At 43.4% G+C, this 19,611-nt stretch overlaps 1 protein-coding gene across 1 annotated transcript in view; it reads left to right on the forward strand.

Moving 5' to 3' along the window:
• The first annotated feature begins 1,114 nt into the window (after nt 1–1,114).
• LOC109885889 (zinc finger protein 2 homolog) overlaps nt 1,115–19,611 on the forward strand; it is a 39,801-nt gene continuing 21,304 nt past the window's right edge. The window contains exons 1-2 of the mRNA XM_031820269.1: nt 1,115–1,736; nt 13,509–17,960. Of these exons, the coding sequence (XP_031676129.1) occupies nt 1,373–1,736; nt 13,509–14,992 (1,848 nt within the window). The 5' untranslated portion in view covers nt 1,115–1,372 and the 3' untranslated portion in view covers nt 14,993–17,960. Of the gene's footprint in view, nt 1,737–13,508 lie in introns of the transcript that reaches the window.

Consider the following 19,611-nt stretch of genomic DNA (forward strand, 5'->3'; position numbering starts at 1 on the left):
TTCTTACATCAGCTGATGTCACAAAGTGCTGTACAGAAACCCAGCCTAAAACTCCAAACAGCAAGCAATGCAGGTGTAGAAGCACAGTGGCAAGGAAAATCTCCCTAGAAAGGCCGGAACCTAGGAAGAAACCTAGAGAGGAACCAGGCTATGAGGGGCTGGCCAGTCCTCTTCTGGCTGTGCTGGGTGGAGATTATAACAGAACATGGCCAAGATGTTCAAATGTTCATAGATGACCAGCAGGGTGGGGGGGGGGGATTCCATCTTCTTTGAAGCCACCTGTTCTTATGATGTCATCCTCACATCAGATGGCAGTGTATTAATTTGCTGCTACACAGATTACAGACACACAATCAGTCTGTTCATTTAGATGGAAAATCTAAAGGTTTTGTACTGAATAATCAGATGTGATCAAATCAACGTTTTATTGGGTCACATGTGCAGGATACAGGTTGTAGGCTAAAACGGTGTAGTGAAATGTTTACTCACGGGCTCTTCTTAACAGTACACCTCCACTATTGTGCAGTGATGTGTAAACCTGTCTGCTAATTGATCATGTAATTACAATGTCTTAGTGATATGTAAACCTGTCTGTTAATTAATAATGTAATTACAGTGTCTCAGTGATATGTAAACCTGTCAGTTAATTGATCATGTAATTACAGTGTCTCAGTGATATGTAAACCTGTCAGTTAATTGATCATGTAATTACAATGTCTTAGTGATATGTAAACCTGTCTGTTAATGATAATGTAATTACAATGACCCAGTGATGTGTAATCCTGTCTGTTATTTGATCATGTAATTACAGTGATGATTACAGTAATTTTAGTATTGTAATTACAGTCTCAGTGATGATGCAATCTCTATTGCACTCCACACTGCCCTTTCTCACCTTTCTCACCTGGACAAAAGGACCAACTATGTTGAGAATGCTGTTCATTGACTACAGCTCAGCGTTCAACACCATAGTGCCCTCAAAGCTCATCACGAAGTTAATAAGGACCCCGGGACTAAACACCTCCCTCTGCAACTGGATCCTGGACTTCCTGACGGGCCGCCTCCGGTACAGTAGGGGGCGGTGTTTCCACCTCTCGGTCCGCTGCGATCCGCCGATAAAAACTAAAAGAAGAAGAACAACAACAGCCATCTCAGCCATCTCGGTAGCTTGCTCGGAAACATAGCGGAAACATTCAAGCTCTTAAAGACTCTTTCTGGTATTTTAGGCACTGTGTTTTGATCACATTTCTGTCGTTTAGCTAATTATCTCATTTAATTTCCTATTTACGTTTTTGTTGTTATTATTTAGCTGACGTGGCTGGTTAAGTTAGCATTAGCATAGTTAGCTAACTGTTAGCTATCATCCTTGACCATGAGTTCACCAAGCTACTCTCCTCCTGATGAAGAGGAGGAAGTCTGCTGGACGGAGAAAGAGGGTCTGTGGCTGAATGTTGTCGTGAAAGAGGAAGAGGAAGAAGAGGATGTCACAGTAACAAAAGTAGAGGAAGAGGAGGTTGTTACAGTAAAACAAGAAGTAGAGGGTGAGGCTGTTACAGTGAAAGAAGAGAAAGACGCGTTCAGAGTGAAAGAGGAGGAAGAGGAAAAGGAGGATGTGACTGTGAAAGAAGAGGAGGAAGAGGATGATGCAGTTTTTGGAGTGAAGGAGGAGAAAGAGGAGGAGGGGGAGATGACTGTCACATTGAAAGACGAGGAAACAGGAGATCTGATTAACACCAGTAAGTACTGTCTTAAAAATAGGGGCATTTACTCCGCAGTTGTTGAACTGATGTGACAAAAGCAATGAAAAGTACCCAGATTTTTAATTGATAAGAAATAGTCATTTCATATCCACAAAATATGCTGTCAAATCAAACTATTTGTCACATGCGCCGAATACAACAATACCATGAAATGCTTACTTACAAGCCCTTAACCAACATTGAATTTGACCTTTATTTAACTTGGCAAGTCAGTTAAGAACACATTCTTATTTGCAATTACGGCCTGGGAACAGTGGGTTAACTGCCTTGTTCAGGACGACAGCCTACTGGATGGTGGACTAACTGCCTTGTTCAGAACGACAGCCTACTGGATGGTGGACTAACTGCCTTGTTCAGAACGACAGCCTACTGGATGGTGGACTAACTGCCTTGTTCAGGGGCAGAACGACAGACTACTGGATGGTGGACTAACTGCCTTGTTCAGAACGACAGCCTACTGGATGGTGGACTAACTGCCTTGTTCAGGGGCAGAACGACAGCCTACTGGATGGTGGACTAACTGCCTTGTTCAGGGGCAGAACGACAGCCTACTGGATGGTGGACTAACTGCCTTGTTCAGAACTACAGCCTACTGGATGGTGAACTAACTGCCTTGTTCAGGGGCAGAACGACAGACTACTGGATGGTGGACTAACTGCCTTGTTCAGAACTACAGCCTACTGGATGGTGGACTAACTGCCTTGTTCAGGGGCAGAACGACAGCCTACTGGATGGTGGACTAACTGCCTTGTTCAGGGGCAGAACGACAGCCTACTGGATGGTGGACTAACTGCCTTGTTCAGAATGACAGCCTACTGGATGGTGGACTAACTGCCTTGTTCAGAACTACAGCCTACTGGATGGTGGACTAACTGCCTTGTTCAGAACTACAGCCTACTGGATGGTGGACTAACTGCCTTGTTCAGAATGACAGTCCACCATTCAGTAGGCACTGAAAACATTTGAAAAAGGTTGTTTTATCTTGACGGTAAAACCTCAACACCAAAGTTTTTTTTGTTGCAGCTTTGAAATAGTACCCTCTAAAGAGGACAATCACAACTCTATCAATAACCTTATAATAGAACAACTGATTGGCTGATTGCCGGGGCGCAGGGTAGCCTAGTGGTTAGAGCGTTGGGCTAGTAACCGAAAGGTTGCAAGTTCGAATCCCATAGCTGACAAGGTACAAATCTGCCCCTGAACAAGGCAGAACGACAGATTTGTTCCAAGGCCGTCATTGTATAATAAGAATTTGTTCTTAACTGACTTGCCTCGTTAAATAAAGGTTAAATAAATAAAACCTCTTATGTGGATGACAACCAGATATGCTTAATGTGACTCCAAAGAGGGAAGTGGCCATAATGGGGCTTCTCAAAGTGGCCATACGGGGGCTTCTTAAAGTGGCCATACGGGGGCTTCTTAAAGTGGCCATACGTGGGCTTCTTAAAGTGGCCATACGGGGGCTTAAGTGGCCATAATGGACTTCTTAAAGTGGCCATAATGGGCTTCTTAAAGTGGCCATAATGGGCTTCTTAAAGTGGCCATACGGGGGCTTCTTAAAGTGGCCATAATGGGTTTCTTAAAGTGGCCATACGGGGGCTTCGTAAAGTGGCCATACGGGGGCTTCTTAAAGTGGCCATAATGGACTTCTTAAAGTGGCCATAATGGGGGCTTAAGTGGCCATACGGGGGCTTCTTAAAGTGGCCATAATGGACTTCTTAAAGTGGGTTTCTTAAAGTGGCCATAATGGGTTTCTTAAAGTGGCCATACGGGGGCTTCTTAAAGTGGCCATACGTGGGCTTCTTAAAGTGGCCATAATGGACTTCTTAAAGTGGGCTTCTTAAAGTGGTCATAATGGGCTTCTTAAAGTGGGCTTCTTAAAGTGGTCATAATGGGCTTCTTAAAGTGGGCTTCTTAAAGTGGGCTTCTTAAAGTGGGCTTCTTAAAGTGGCCATAATGGACTTCTTAAAGTGGGCTTCTTAAAGTGGCCATAATGGACTTCTTAAAGTGGCCTTAATGGGTTTCTTAAAGTGGCCATACGGGGGCTTCTTAAAGTGGCCATAATGGGTTTCTTAAAGTGGCCATAATGGACTTCTTAAAGTGGGCTTCTTAAAGTGGTCATAATGGGCTTCTTAAAGTGGGCTTCTTAAAGTGGGCTTCTTAAAGTGGGCTTCTTAAAGTGGGCTTCTTAAAGTGGGCTTCTTAAAGTGGCCATAATGGACTTCTTAAAATGGGCTTCTTAAAGTGGCCATAATGGGCTTCTTAAAGTGGCCATAATGGGCTTCTTAAGTGGCCATAATGGGCTTCTTAAAGGTTACGCTGTGTAAACAGTCTTCACATTTATGAGTTAGCACAATAGAATCGCTTCTAACAGAGAGTCACCTTGAATTGATTCAGAACACCAAGTCAGTTCTCTCATTAACCTGGTCTTCAATAAAGAGTCATTTTGAAATGATTCAGAACACCAAGTCAGTTCTCTCATTAACCTGGCTCTTCAATAAAGAGTCATTTTGAAATGATTCAGAACACCAAGTCAGTTCTCTCATTAACCTGGCTCTTCAATAAAGAGTCATTTTGAAATGATTCAGAACACCAACATCATTGCTGTCATTAACTCGGCTCTTCAATAAAGAGTCATTTTGAATTGATTTACGAACACCAAGTCAGTTCTGTCATTAACCTGACTCTTCAATAAAGAGTCATTTTGAATTGCTTCAGAACACTAACATCAATACTGTCATTAACCTGACTCTTCAATAAAGAGTCATTTTGAATTGATTCAGAACACTAACATCAATACTGTCATTAACCTGACTCTTCAATAAAGAGTCATTTTGAATTGATTCAGAACACTAACATCAATACTGTCATTAACCTGACTCTTCAATAAAGAGTCATTTTGAATTGATTCAGAACACTAACATCAATACTGTCATTAACCTGACTCTTCAATAAAGAGTCATTTTGAATTGATTCAGAACACTAACATCAAATCAAATCAAATGTATTTATATAGCCCTTCGTACATCAGCTGATATCTCAAAGTGCTGTACAGAAACCCAGCCTAAAACCCCAAACAGCAAGCAATGCAGGTGTAGAAGCACGGTGGCTAGGAAAAACTCCCTAGAAAGGCCAAAACCTAGGAAGAAACCTAGAGAGGAACCAGGCTATGTGGGGTGGCCAGTCCTCTTCTGGCTGTGCCGGGTGGAGATTATAACATCAATAATGTCATTAACTTGACTCTTCAATAAAGAGTCACCATGAATTGATTCAGAACACCAAGTCAGTTCCCTCATTAACCTGGCTCTTCAATAAAGAGTTGCCATGAATTGATTCAGAACACCAAGTCAGTTCCCTCATTAACCTGACTCTTCAATAAAGAGTCGCCATGAATTGATTCAGAACACCAAGTCAGTTCCCTCATTAACCTGGCTCTTCAATAAAGAGTCACCATGAATTGATTCAGAACACCAAGTCAGTTCCCTCATTAACCTGGCTCTTCAATAAAGAGTCACCATGAATTGATTCAGAACACCAAGTCAGTTCCCTCATTAACCTGGCTCTTCAATAAAGAGTCACCATGAATTGATTCAGAACACCAAGTCAGTTCCCTCATTAACCTGGCTCTTCAATAAAGAGTCGCCATGAATTGATTCAGAACACCAAGTCAGTTCTCTCATTAACCTGGCTCTTCAATAAAGAGTCGCCATGAATTGATTCAGAACACCAAGTCAGTTCTCTCATTAACATGGCTCTTCAATAATTATGACTTAGTTTAAAATATCATCAGCTGATCCAGGAAGTAATTTTCTGAATGACATTTAAGTGATGATGTGATACAGCACGACATGCAACAACAGCCAAAGTTCTGGAAAAACTGTGTTCACAAAGAATGTCATTCGCTACGCTGGTGAAGACAGTTGGTTGCGTGCTCCACGTTGGCCCTAATATCCCTACATTGATGTTCCTCATCTGTTATTGTGTGATTGATTTACAGGAGGGTCTGATTGATTTACAGCAGGGTCTGGTTGATTTACAGCAGGGTCTGATTGATTTACAGTAGGGTCTGGTTTATTTACAGTAGGGTCTGGTTGATTTACAGCAGGGTATATTCTGGTTGATTTACAGCAGGGTCTAGTCTGGTTGATTTACAGCAGGGTCTGGTTGATTTACAGTAGGGTCTGGTTGATTTACAGCAGGGTATATTCTGGTTGATTTACAGCAGGGTCTAGTCTGGTTGATTTACAGCAGGGTCTGGTTGATTTACAGTAGGGTCTGGTTGATTTACAGTAGGGTCTGGTTAATTTACAGTAGGGTCTGGTTGATTTACAGCAGGGTCTAGTCTGGTTGATTTAAAGCAAGGTCTGGTTGATTTACAGTAGGGTCTGGTTGATTTACAGCAGGGTCTAGTCTGGTTGATTTACAGCAGGGTCTATTCTGGTTGATTTACAGCAGGGTCTGGTCTGGTTGATTTACAGCAGGGTCTAGTCTGGTTGATTTACAGCAGGGTCTAGTCTGGTTGATTTACAGCAGGGTCTAGTCTGGTTGATTTACATCAGGGTCTAGTCTGGTTGATTTATATCAGGGTCTAGTCTGGTTGATTTACATCAGTGTCTAGTCTGGTTGATTTACAGCAGGGTCTAGTCTGGTTGATTTACAGTAGGGTTTGGTTGATTTACAGCAGGGTCTAGTCTGGTTGATTTACAGCAGGGTCTAGTCTGGTTGATTTACAGCAGGGTCTGGTCTGGTTGATTTACAGCAGGGTCTAGTCTGGTTGATTTACATCAGGGTCTAGTCTGGTTGATTTACAGCAGGGTCTAGTCTGGTTGATTTACAGCAGGGTCTAGTCTGGTTGATTTACAGCAGAGTCTGGTTGATTTACAGCAGGGTCTAGTCTGGTTGATTTACAGTAGGGTCTGGTTGATTTACAGCAGAGTCTGGTTGATTTACAGCAGGGTCTGGTTGATTTACACAGGGTCAAATCAAATCAAATTTATTTATATAGCCCTTCGTACATCAGCTGATATCTCAAAGTGCTGTACAGAAACCCAGCCTAAAACCCCAAACAGCAAGCAATGCAGGTGTAGAAGCACGGTGGCTAGGAAAAACTCCCTAGAAAGGCCAAAACCTAGGAAGAAACCTAGAGAGGAACCAGGCTATGTGGGGTGGCCAGTCCTCTTCTGGCTGTGCCGGGTGGAGATTATAACAGAACATGGCCAAGATGTTCAAATGTTCATAAATGACCAGCATGGTCAAATAATAATAAGGCAGAACAGTTGAAACTGGAGCAGCAGCATGGTCAGATGGACTGGGGACAGCAAGGAGTCATCATGTCAGGTAGTCCTGGGGCATGGTCCTAGGGCTCAGGTCAGTTGAAACTGGAGCAGCAGCACGGCCAGGTGGACTGGGGACAGCAAGGAGTCATCATGTCAGGTAGTCCTGGGGCATGGTCCTAGAGCTCAGGTCCTCCGAGAGAGAGAAAGAAAGAGAGAAGGAGAGAATTAGAGAACGCACACTTAGATTCACACAGGACACCGAATAGGACAGGAGAAGTACTCCAGATATAACAAACTGACCCTAGCCCCCCGACACATAAACTACTGCAGCATAAATACTGGAGGCTGTGACAGGAGGGGTCAGGAGACACTGTGGCCCCATCCGAGGACACCCCCGGACAGGGCCAAACAGGAAGGATATAACCCCACCCACTTTGCCAAAGCACAGCCCCCACACCACTAGAGGGATATCTTCAACCACCAACTTACCATCCTGAGACAAGGCTGAGTATAGCCCACAAAGATCTCCACCATGGCACAACACAAGGGGGGGCGCCAACCCAGACAGGATGACCACATCAGTGAATCAACCCACTCAGGTGACGCACCCCTTCCAGGGACGGCATGAGAGAGCCCCAGTAAGCCGGTGACTCAGCCCCTGTAATAGGGTTAGAGGCAGAGAATCCCAGTGGAAAGAGGGGAACCGGCCAGGCAGAGACAGCAAGGGCGGTTCGTTGCTCCAGAGCCTTTCCGTTCACCTTCCCACTCCTGGGCCAGACTACACTCAATCATATGACCCACTGAAGAGATGAGTCTTCAGTAAAGACTTAAAGGTTGAGACCGAGTTTGCGTCTCTGACATGGGTAGGCAGACCGTTCCATAAAAATGGAGCTCTGGTTGATTTACAGCAGGGTCTAGTCTGGTTGATTTACAGCAGGGTCTGGTTGATTTACAGCAGGGTCTAGTCTGGTTGATTTACAGTAGGGTCTAGTCTGGTTGATTTACAGCAGGGTCTAGTCTGGTTGATTTACAGCAGGGTCTAGTCTGGTTGATTTACAGCGGGGTCTAGTCTGGTTGATTTACAGCAGGGTCTAGTCTGGTTGATTTACAGTAGGGTCTAGTCTGGTTGATTTACAGTAGTGTCTAGTATGGTTGATTTACAGTAGTGTCTAGTCTGGTTGATTTACAGCAGGGTCTAGTCTGGTTGATTTGCTAAACGACTAATCTGTACCTCCGCACATTGACTCTGTACCGGTACCCCCTGTATATAGCCTCCACATTGACTCTGTACTGGTACCCCCTGTATATAGTCTCCACATTGACTCTGTACCGGTAGCCCCTGTATATAGCCTCCACATTGACTCTGTACCGGTAGCCCCTGTATATAGTCTCCACATTGACTCTGTACCGGTACTCCCTGTATATAGCCTCCACATTGACTCTGTACCGGTACCCCCTGTATATAGCCTCCACATTGACTCTGTACCGATACCCCCTGTATATAGCCTCCACATTGACTCTGTACTGGTACCCCCTGTATATAGCCTCCACATTGACTCTGTACTGGTAGCCCCTGTATATAGTCTCCACATTGACTCTGTACCGGTACTCCCTGTATATAGCCTCCACATTGACTCTGTACCGATTCCCCCTGTATATAGTCTCCACATTGACTCTGTACCGGTAGCCCCTGTATATAGCCTCCACATTGACTCTGTACCGGTAGCCCCTGTATATAGTCTCCACATTGACTCTGTACCGGTACTCCCTGTATATAGCCTCCACATTGACTTTGTACCGGTACCCCCTGTATATAGCCTCCACATTGACTCTGTACCGATACCCCCTGTATATAGCCTCCACATTGACTCTGTACTGGTACCCCCTGTATATAGCCTCCACATTGACTCTGTACTGGTAGCCCCTGTATATAGTCTCCACATTGACTCTGTACCGGTACTCCCTGTATATAGCCTCCACATTGACTCTGTACCGATACCCCCTGTATATAGTCTCCACATTGACTCTGTACTGGTACCCCCTGTATATAGCCTCCACATTGACTCTGTACTGGTACCCCCTGTATATAGCCTCCACATTGACTCTGTACCGGTACTCCCTGTATATAGCCTCCACATTGACTCTGTACCGGTACCCCCTGTATATAGCCTCCACATTGACTCTGTACCGGTAGCCCCTGTATATAGCCTTGTTATAGTTAGGTAATCTTATTGTGTATATTTTATTTTATATTTTAGTAAATATTTTCTTAACTCTGCATTGTTGGTTAAGGGCTGGTCAGTCAGCATTTCACTGTCTACTAAACCTGTTGTATTCTGCATTTCACTGTAAGGTCTACTACACCTGTTGTATTCAGCATTTCACTGTGAGGTCTACTACACCTGTTGTATTCAGCATTTCACTGTGAGGTCTACTACACCTGTTGTATTCAGCATTTCACTGTGAGGTCTACTACACCTGTTGTATTCATCATGTGACAAATCATATTTGATTTGATTTACAGCAGGTCTAGTTAGATTTAACTGAGAAAGCATCAAGGTAATGTGTTTTCAAATGTTACTGTGTCAGTTTGGACACACAGATACTTAGCTCATAATGTGTAGAGAACTGTTCCTTGATGGATAGGCTATTGTACAAAACACAGAGCTATTTTCCTTTTTTCAGGACATTTAGAATGACAGCACATTACAGAGTAGCCTAGTGGGATTATTCACAAAATTATTTGGTGATCAGGTTATGAAATGTCATGACAAAGACATTTTAGTTTCCATGTTTCACCTGAAATATTAAATGATTTATAGTCCTAGGTCTGTTGTAAGGGTCCTACAGTAGGTCTGTGTTGTAAGTTATGGGTTCTACAGTAGGTCTATGTTTTTGCTAGGTGAAGTTATGGGTCCTACAGTAGGTCTGTGTTGTCAGTTATGGGTCCTACAGTAGATCTGTGTTGTCAGTTATGGGTCCTACAGTAGGTCTATGTTGTATGTTATGGGTCCTACAGTAGGTCTATGTTGTATGTTATGGGTCCTACAGTAGGTCTATGTTGTAAGTTATGGGTCCTACAGTAGGTCTATGTTGTATGTTATGGGTCCTACAGTAGGTCTATGTTGTAAGTTATGGGTCCTACAGTAGGTCTATGTTGTAAGTTATGGGTCCTACAGTAGGTCTATGTTGTAATTTATGGGTCCTACAGTAGATCTGTGTTGTCAGTTATGGGTCCTACAGTAGATCTGTGTTGTCAGTTATGGGTCCTACAGTAGATCTGTGTTGTCAGTTATGGGTCCTACAGTAGGTCTATGTTGTAAGTTATGGGTCCTACAGTAGGTCTATGTTGTAAGTTATGGGTCCTACAGTAGATCTGTGTTGTCAGTTATGGGTCCTACAGTAGGTCTATGTTGTATGTTATGGGTCCTACAGTAGGTCTATGTTGTAAGTTATGGGTCCTACAGTAGGTCTATGTTGTAAGTTATGGGTCCTACAGTAGGTCTATGTTGTAATTTATGGGTCCTACAGTAGGTCTATGTTGTTATTAGGTGAAGTTATGGGTCCTACAGTAGGTCTATGTTATCATTAGGTGAAGTTATGGGTCCTACAGTAGGTCTATGTTATCATTAGGTGAATTTATGGGTCCTACAGTAGGTCTATGTTGTCATCTGAGACCATTCAACAGTCTAGATTTACCAGGTTATTACTGCTAAACAATAAACAGTTTTTGGGGTTGTCGTAGACTTACAATTGTTGTTTTGATTATTTCTTACATTTTCTAAGATACTATTTGGTTGTGATAATTGCAAAACATGTATTTTGGATGCAGCAGTTGTTAGCTTAAATGCTAATGCTAGGCTGGAAGCATAGCTGTTAGCTAGAATGCTAAAGCTTATTGACATAGGCTGGTAGCAAAGCTGTTAGCTAGAATGCTAATGCTAGGCAGGTGGCAAAGCTGTTAGCTGAAATGCTAACGCTTATTGACATAGACTGGGAGCAAAGCTGTTAGCTAGAATGCTAATGCTAGGCTAGTAGCAAAGCTGTTAGCTGGAATGCTAGCGCTTATTGACATAGACTGGTAGCAAAGCTGTTAGCTAAAATGCTAATGCTAGGCGAGTAGCAAAGCTGTTAGCTGGAATGCTAGCGCTTATTGACATAGGCTGGTTGCAAAGCTAGCCAAAGAGCTTTTTACTGGTTGAAATTAAAGTAGTTGTTTTTTAAATATAAAGCATTTGATTTGAAACAATGGCACAAACGAGCATTTACAATTATAATCCAAAAGTAGTATGAAATTCACTCACAAGCAACCTGTAAATGGAGGCTATTTTTGCTGTCAACCTATGAGAACTCCCCTGGGTTTTCCCCCCACGGTGGTGAATTAGTACCTAGGGTTTTAATAACTGTATTAACTACTATCATCCACTAGAAGGGAGGGCAGGGTAGCCTAGTGGTTGGAGTGTATTAACTAGCTGACAAGCTGACAAGGTACAAATCTGTTGTTCTGCCCCTGAACCAGGCAGTTAACCCACTGTTCAGGCCAATACGGCTGTTTTTGCTCACTTGAATGTCCTTAAGACAGGGAGGGCAGGGTAGCCTAGTGGTTGGAGTGTTGGAATGGTACCTGGAAGGTTGCCAGTTCAAACCCACAAGCTGACAAGGTACAAATCTGTTGTTCTGCCCCTGAACCAGGCAGTTAACCCACTGTTCCAGGCCAATACGGCTGTTTTTGATCACTTGAATGTCCTTAAGACAGGGAGGGCAGGGTAGCCTAGTGGTTGGAGTGTTGGAATGGTACCTGGAAGGTTGCCAGTTCAAACCCACAAGCTGACAAGGTACAAATCTGTTGTTCTGCCCCTGAACCAGGCAGTTAACCCACTGTTCCAGGCCAATACGGCTGTTTTTGCTCACTTGAATGTCCTTAAGACAGGGAGGGCAGGGTAGCCTAGTGGTTGGAGTGTTGGAATGGTAACTGGAAGGTTGCCAGTTCAAACCCACAAGCTGACATGGTACAAATCTGTTGTTCTGCCCCTGAACCAGGCAGTTAACCCACTGTTCCAGGCCAATACGGCTGTTTTTGCTCACTTGAATGTCCTTAAGACAGGGAGGGCAGGGTAGCCTAGTGGTTGGAGTGTTGGAATGGTAACTGGAAGGTTGCCAGTTCAAACCCACAAGCTGACAAGGTACAAATCTGTTGTTCTGCCCCTGAACCAGGCAGTTAACCCACTGTTCAGGCCAATACGGCTGTTTTTGATCACTTGAATGTCCTTAAGACAGGGAGGGCAGGGTAGCCTAGTGGTTGGAGTGTTGGAATGGTAACTGGAAGGTTGCCAGTTCAAACCCACAAGCTGACAAGGTACAAATCTGTTGTTCTGCCCCTGAACCAGGCAGTTAACCCACTGTTCAGGCCAATACGGCTGTTTTTGATCACTTGAATGTCCTTAAGACAGGGAGGGCAGGGTAGCCTAGTGGTTGGAGTGTTGGAATGGTAACTGGAAGGTTGCCAGTTCAAACCCACAAGCTGACAAGGTACAAATCTGTTGTTCTGCCCCTGAACCAGGCAGTTAACCCACTGTTCCAGGCCAATACGGCTGTTTTTGCTCACTTGAATGTCCTTAAGACAGGGAGGGCAGGGTAGCCTAGTGGTTGGAGTGTTGGAATGGTAACTGGAAGGTTGCCAGTTCAAACCCACAAGCTGACAAGGTACAAATCTGTTGTTCTGCCCCTGAACCAGGCAGTTAACCCACTGTTCAGGCCAATACGGCTGTTTTTGATCACTTGAATGTCCTTAAGACAGGGAGGGCAGGGTAGCCTAGTGGTTGGAGTGTTGGAATGGTAACTGGAAGGTTGCCAGTTCAAACCCACAAGCTGACAAGGTACAAATCTGTTGTTCTGCCCCTGAACCAGGCAGTTAACCCACTGTTCAGGCCAATACGGCTGTTTTTGCTCACTTGAATGTCCTTAAGACAGGGAGGGCAGGGTAGCCTAGTGGTTGGAGTGTTGGAATGGTAACTGGAAGGTTGCCAGTTCAAACCCACAAGCTGACAAGGTACAAATCTGTTGTTCTGCCCCTGAACCAGGCAGTTAACCCACTGTTCAGGCCAATACGGCTGTTTTTGATCACTTGAATGTCCTTAAGACAGGGAGGGCAGGGTAGCCTAGTGGTTGGAGTGTTGGAATGGTAACTGGAAGGTTGCCAGTTCAAACCCACAAGCTGACAAGGTACAAATCTGTTGTTCTGCCCCTGAACCAGGCAGTTAACCCACTGTTCAGGCCAATACGGCTGTTTTTGATCACTTGAATGTCCTTAAGACAGTTTTCAAATAAGTTTGTAAAAGCATTTTTAAACATTTCATTACAGACTTAAATTGTTGTAAAACATCACGGGCAATCACCTTTCACCTCAAATAAACAGTGGATTTACCGCTGTTGTGGGCCTTTAATCATCTGTCTGACTTTGTTGTTCACACAGGAGAGAGACGGGACTATAGTGGATCCTCTGGGGATCCTCAACAACCTCATGATGCTGACGAGGCAGAGCAGAGTCTCTCCGCATCGGAACAACCCAAGAAACACCAGCGGAGAATCACAGGAAAGACACCTCACTGCTGCTCTGACTGTGGGAAGAGTTACTCAAGATCAGATTCACTAAAACTACACCAGAGAATTCACACAGATGATAAATCTCACTGCTGCTCTGACTGTGGGAAGAGACTTACCTCTTCGGCAGACCTTATAAGACACCAGAGAATCCATACAGGAGAGAAACCGTATAGCTGTGATCAATGTGGAAAGAGTTTTAATGTTCCAAGCAGCCTGAAAACACACCAGAGAATTCACACAGGAGAGAAGCCTTATAACTGTTCTCAATGTGGGAAAAGTTTTTCTTCATCAAGCCGTCTGACTACACACCAGAGAATACACACAGGAGAGAATCCTTATATCTGTGATCAATGTGGGATGAATTTTACTACATCTAGCCAGCTGACTTTACACCAGAGAACACACACAGGAGAGAAGCCTTATAGCTGTAATCAATGTGGGAAGAGTTTTGCTCACTCACGCAGCATGACAGCACACCTGAGAATACACACTGGAGAGAAACCTCACTGTTGCTCTGACTGTGGGAAGGGATTCCACTCTTCAGCAGACCTTAAAATACATCAGAGAATCCATACAGGAGAGAAACCTTATAGCTGCTCTGACTGTGGGAAGAGCTTTTCAAAATCATCTACATTACAATCACACCAGAGAATTCACACCGGAGAAAAACCTTATAGCTGCTCTGACTGTGGGAAGACCTTTTCAAAATCATCTACATTACAATCACACCAGAGAATTCACACTGGAGAGAAACCTTATAGCTGTTTTCAATGTGGGAAGAGTTTTACTGAATCTAGACGGCTAACTACACACCAGAGAACACACACCGGAGTGAAACCTTACCACTGCTCTGACTGTGGAAAGAGATTTGTTTCGTCAGGACATTTAAAATCACACCAGAGAACACACACAGGAGAGAAGCCTTATAGCTGTGATCAATGTGGGAAGAGCTTTACTCACTCAAGCAGCCTGACTATACACCAGAGAAAACACACAGGAGAGAAACCTTATAGCTGTGATCAATGTGGGAAGAGTTTCGTTACATCTAGCCAGCTGACTATACATCAGAGAACACACACAGGAGAGAAATCTCATAGCTGTGATCAATGTGGGAAGAGTTTTGTTACTTCTAGCCGTTTGACTATACACCAGAGAACACACACAGGAGAGAAACCTTACAGCTGTGATCAATGTGGGAAGAGTTTTGTTACATCTAGCAGTCTGACTATACACCAGAGAACACACACAGGAGAGAAACCTTATAGATGTGCTCAATGTGGGAAGTGTTTTACTACATCGAGCCATCTGACTATACACCAGAGAACACACACAGGACAGAATCCTTATAGTTGAAATCAATCTGGGAAGAATTTTGCTCAGCCAAACTAGCTGATATCACACACAGGAAATAAATATTGTAGCTGTGATCAATGTGACAAGAGATACTCTGGTAAAAAGATATCTGATTAAACATCAGAAAATACATGGAGTTGTTTCATGATATCAATGAAATGATGTCACAATGTAGAACGTTGTAGAAGGGGTATTTTAATTATGTCATAATGTAGAATGTTGTAGAAGGGGTATTTTAATGATGTCATAAGGTAGAATGTTGTAGTAGGAGTATTTTAATGATGTCATAAGGTAGAATGTTGTAGTAGGAGTATTTTAATGATGTCATAATGTAGAATGTTGTAGAAGGTGTATTTTAATTATGTCATAATGTAGAATGTTGTAGTAGGAGTATTTTAGTTAATCATGTCACAATGTAAAATATATATTGAGTGAGAGATCCTTCCTTCCCTTGTGCTCCTTCACTCCGGGTCTTTGTCCACTACTTAGTACACAAAACCTACAGACAAGAACAGTATCCCACATGCTTCAAGTGCGCATCCCACATTTCTGAGGGATTTCCGTTCACACAATTTCTGAGACTGAAGCTCTTGTGTGTTGTAGTAAAACAGAGGCTGGAAATGTAGAGGGAGTTTGAGTCTCATCGCCCCCTCCCCTAAAGAATGGCTTGATGATGCTCTCAGTAGAAATGTAGAAGGAGTTTGAGGCTCATCGCCCCCTCCCCTAAAGAATGGCTTAATGATGCTCTCAGTAGAAATGTAGAGGGAGTTTGAGGCTCATTGCCCCCTCCCCTAAAGAATGGCTTGATGATGTTCTCAGTAGAAATGTAGAGGGAGTTTGAGGCTCATACCCCCCCCCCTAAAGAATGGCTTGATGATGCTCTCAGTAGAAATGTAGGAGGAGTTTGAGGCTCATACCCCCCCTAAAGAATGGCTTGATGATGTTCTCAGTAGAAATATAGAGGGAGTTTGAGGCTCATCGCCCCCTCCCCTAAAGAATGGCTTGATGATGTTCTCAGTAGAAATGTAGAGGGAGTTTGAGGCTCATACCCCCCCCCCTCCCCTAAAGAATGGCTTGATGATGCTCTCAGTAGAAATGTAGGAGGAGTTTGAGGCTCATCACCCCCTCCCCTAAAGAATGGCTTGATGATGCTCTCAGTAGAAATGTAGAGGGAGTTTGAGACTCATACCCCCCCCCCCTCCCCTAAAGAATGGCTTGATGATGTTCTCAGTAGAAATGTAGGAGGAGTTTGAGGCTCATCACCCCCTCCCCTAAAGAATGGCTTGATGATGCTCTCAGTAGAAATGTAGAGGGAGTTTGAGGCTCATACACCCCCTCCCCTAAAGAATGGCTTGATGATGCTCTCAGTAGAAATGTAGAGGGAGTTTGAGGCTCATACCCCCCCTAAAGAATGGCTTGATGATGCTCTCAGTAGAAATGTAGGAGGAGTTTGAGGCTCATCGCCCCCTCCCCTAAAGAATGGCTTGATGATGCTCTCAGTAGAAATGTAGAAGGAGTTTGAGGCTCATACCCCCCCCTAAAGAATGGCTTGATAATGGTCTCAGTAGAAATGTAGGAGTTTGAGGCTCACCCCCCCCCCCCAAGGCTCATCCTCATCTTGAAGAGACGTCGCTCTAGTCTTGATGAGACGTTGCTCTAGTCTTGATGCCATGTCCTCCCTCTAGTCTTGATGTCCTCCCTCTAGTCTTGATGCCATGTCATCCCTCTAGTCTCGATGTGACGTCCTCCCTCTAATGTTAGTTGACAGATAAGAACACGAGACTTTAAGGAGAAATTACCCAACATCCCCTATTGCATGTAATTTCTCAGAGGCCCTGTCTCCTCCATGTCCTTCTGCTCTATACAGTAGATAAACCTTCAGGTAGGGGTGGTTCTCAGAGGCCCGTCTCCTCCATGTCCTTCTGCTCTATACAGTAGATAAACCTTCAGGTAGGGGTAGGGGTGGTTCTCAGAGGCCCGTCTCCTCCATGTCCTTCTGCTCTATACAGTAGATAAACCTTCAGGTAGGGGCGGTTCTCAGAGGCCCGTCTCCTCCATGTCCTTCTGCTCTATACAGTAGATAAACCTTCAGGTAGGGGCGGTTCTCAGAGGCCCGTCTCCTCCATGTCCTGTTCTATACAGTAGATAAACCTTCAGGTAGGGGTGGTTCTCAGAGGCCCGTCTCCTCCATGTCCTTCTGTTCAGCAGATAAACCTCCACGTAGGGTTGGTCATCTTGAACTTAGTCTTCTCCACCCAGAATGCAGGTGGATGTTCTATTTAAAAACTCTCCACCCATCAGGCGTGAATGAAGAATTGTTATTTGAGTGTTGTCTGTAACTGGTATATTGCCTGTTATTGGTGTTCCATACCTCCCTCTAGTGGTGCCTCTAGCTCCATACCTCCCTCTAGTGGTGCCTCTAGCTCCATACCTCCCTCTAGTGGTGCCTCTAGCTCCATACCTCCCTCTAGTGGTGCCTCTAGCTCCATACCTCCCTCTAGTGGTGCCTCTAGCTCCATACCTCCCTCTAGTGGTGCCTCTAGCTCCATACCTCCCTCTAGTGGTGCCTCTAGCTCCATACCTCCCTCTAGTGGTGCCTCTAGCTCCCTACTCCTACCATCCTGTTTGATTTATTCTGAGGAAACGTTCCCATGTATAAGCAATACATGTTTCTCTGTCCGCTTTTCTTTATTTGGTATATAATGTAGAGCATGCATTCTGTTGTACTAGGTACTGATTTAGAGATGTTCTGATGCGTTTTCTTGGCACCATCATGTGACATGTAATTATCATTGAAATAGAAGCCTGGGACCTATTCACAGTGATGATGGCCTGAGATCATGTAATTATCATTGAAATAGAAGCCTGGGACCTATTGTTCTTTTGTTTTCACCTTTTATTTAGGCACTTTCTTGTATTATTATATATTCTTTGGGCAGTTTCAATAAACCTCTCTGGTGCAAAGTCAGATGGCTAGATCTTTATTTTACCGTTTAGGATCTTTGTTGTGACAGGGTCTCTATCTCTTCCAACAATGTTAAAGTCAGATGGCTAAATCATTATTTTACCGTTTAGGATCTTTGTTGTGACAGGGTCTCTATCTCTTCCAACAATGTCGAATTAAAGAGTTACTATTGATGTGATTTAAGAAAAAGTGTTGCGTTACACTTACCGCGTTGGTGACCCACTTGAAACAAAAATGCAACACTTCAAAATGTAGCGATCTGTTTTCTACGAGTTGTCCTCTAACCAGTGATATACACATTATTCCCAGATTCCGTGTGGTTTTTGGTGCTGTATCGTTTTAACAGGACGTGCAACCTCATCTCCCTTCCTCTCGGCACAATTGATTTCAACACGATATCGATGTGATTGATGACAAATAAGTGTTGCGTCCCTTTTATTTTAGCGACCCGTATCAGTGAGTTATGGCCTCGTGTCAAAACTACAGCGTTTTTGGTGCTTGGGCAGTTTAATATATATATATATATACAAGCAATATGAATCCTATTGTGTAGATAGTACATTTTATATTTAGGTTTTCAATATATCACAAACTGTTTCTGCATATTGGTTATTGATTTGGACACGTTAAAACTGTTTTGACGTTGGGGCTATCCCATCTAGCAAAATGTCATTGGACAGAAGACTTTGCCCGACGTCCAAAATACGTCCGGTTTTTGGTTGAAAATAATTATTTTTCAGGTTGTTTCAACGACTTGAAAACAACTTGATTTAAATGTATGGTCTATGAACAATTTGGTTAACAATCTTACATCACTCCAGTATTTCTTGACAACATTCAAGTGCTAATTGTCTTTATTCCGCTACTGAAGAAGCATGTCTCAAATCACCTCATATTTCAAACATTCAGCCTGACAACAGATACATGTTTTATTATTCCATGCCTCACCATGAAGTGACGTATTGCCACTACATATTAACAAAGGGGTGTACATTTGGTTTTGATTTTCATATTTACAATTCATGTAACATTTAGTAATAATTATTATATAATTATTGTTTATGAAACAACCTGACTTTTTTTGTTGTTGTTCAACTACGTTGAAAGTTTTTTTTGGGGGGGGTGTATAATAAACTGGTATTATAAATACAGAGTTCTGGTCAGTATCAGATTGGGGGGGGGGGGTGTATAATAAACTGGTATTATAAATACAGAGTTCTGGTCAGTATCAGAATGGGGGGGTGTATAATAAACTGGTATTATAAATACAGAGTTCTGGTCAGTATCAGAATGGGGGGGGGGTGTATAATAAACTGGTATTATAAATACAGAGTTCTGGTCAGTATCAGAATGGGGGGGTATAATAAACTGGTATTATAAATACAGAGTTCTGGTCAGTATCAGAATGGGGGGGGGGGGTGTATAATAAACTGGTATTATAAATACAGAGTTCTGGTCAGTATCAGAATGGGGGGGTATAATAAACTGGTATTATAAATACAGAGTTCTGGTCAGTATCAGAATGGGGGGGGGGGTGTATAATAAACTGGTATTATAAATACAGAGTTCTGGTCAGTATCAGAATGGGGGGGTATAATAAACTGGTATTATAAATACAGAGTTCTGGTCAGTATCAGAATGGGGGGGGGGTGTA

This window comes from Oncorhynchus kisutch, unplaced genomic scaffold, assembly GCF_002021735.2.
Source record: "Oncorhynchus kisutch isolate 150728-3 unplaced genomic scaffold, Okis_V2 scaffold3202, whole genome shotgun sequence".
Taxonomy (NCBI): domain Eukaryota; kingdom Metazoa; phylum Chordata; class Actinopteri; order Salmoniformes; family Salmonidae; genus Oncorhynchus; species Oncorhynchus kisutch.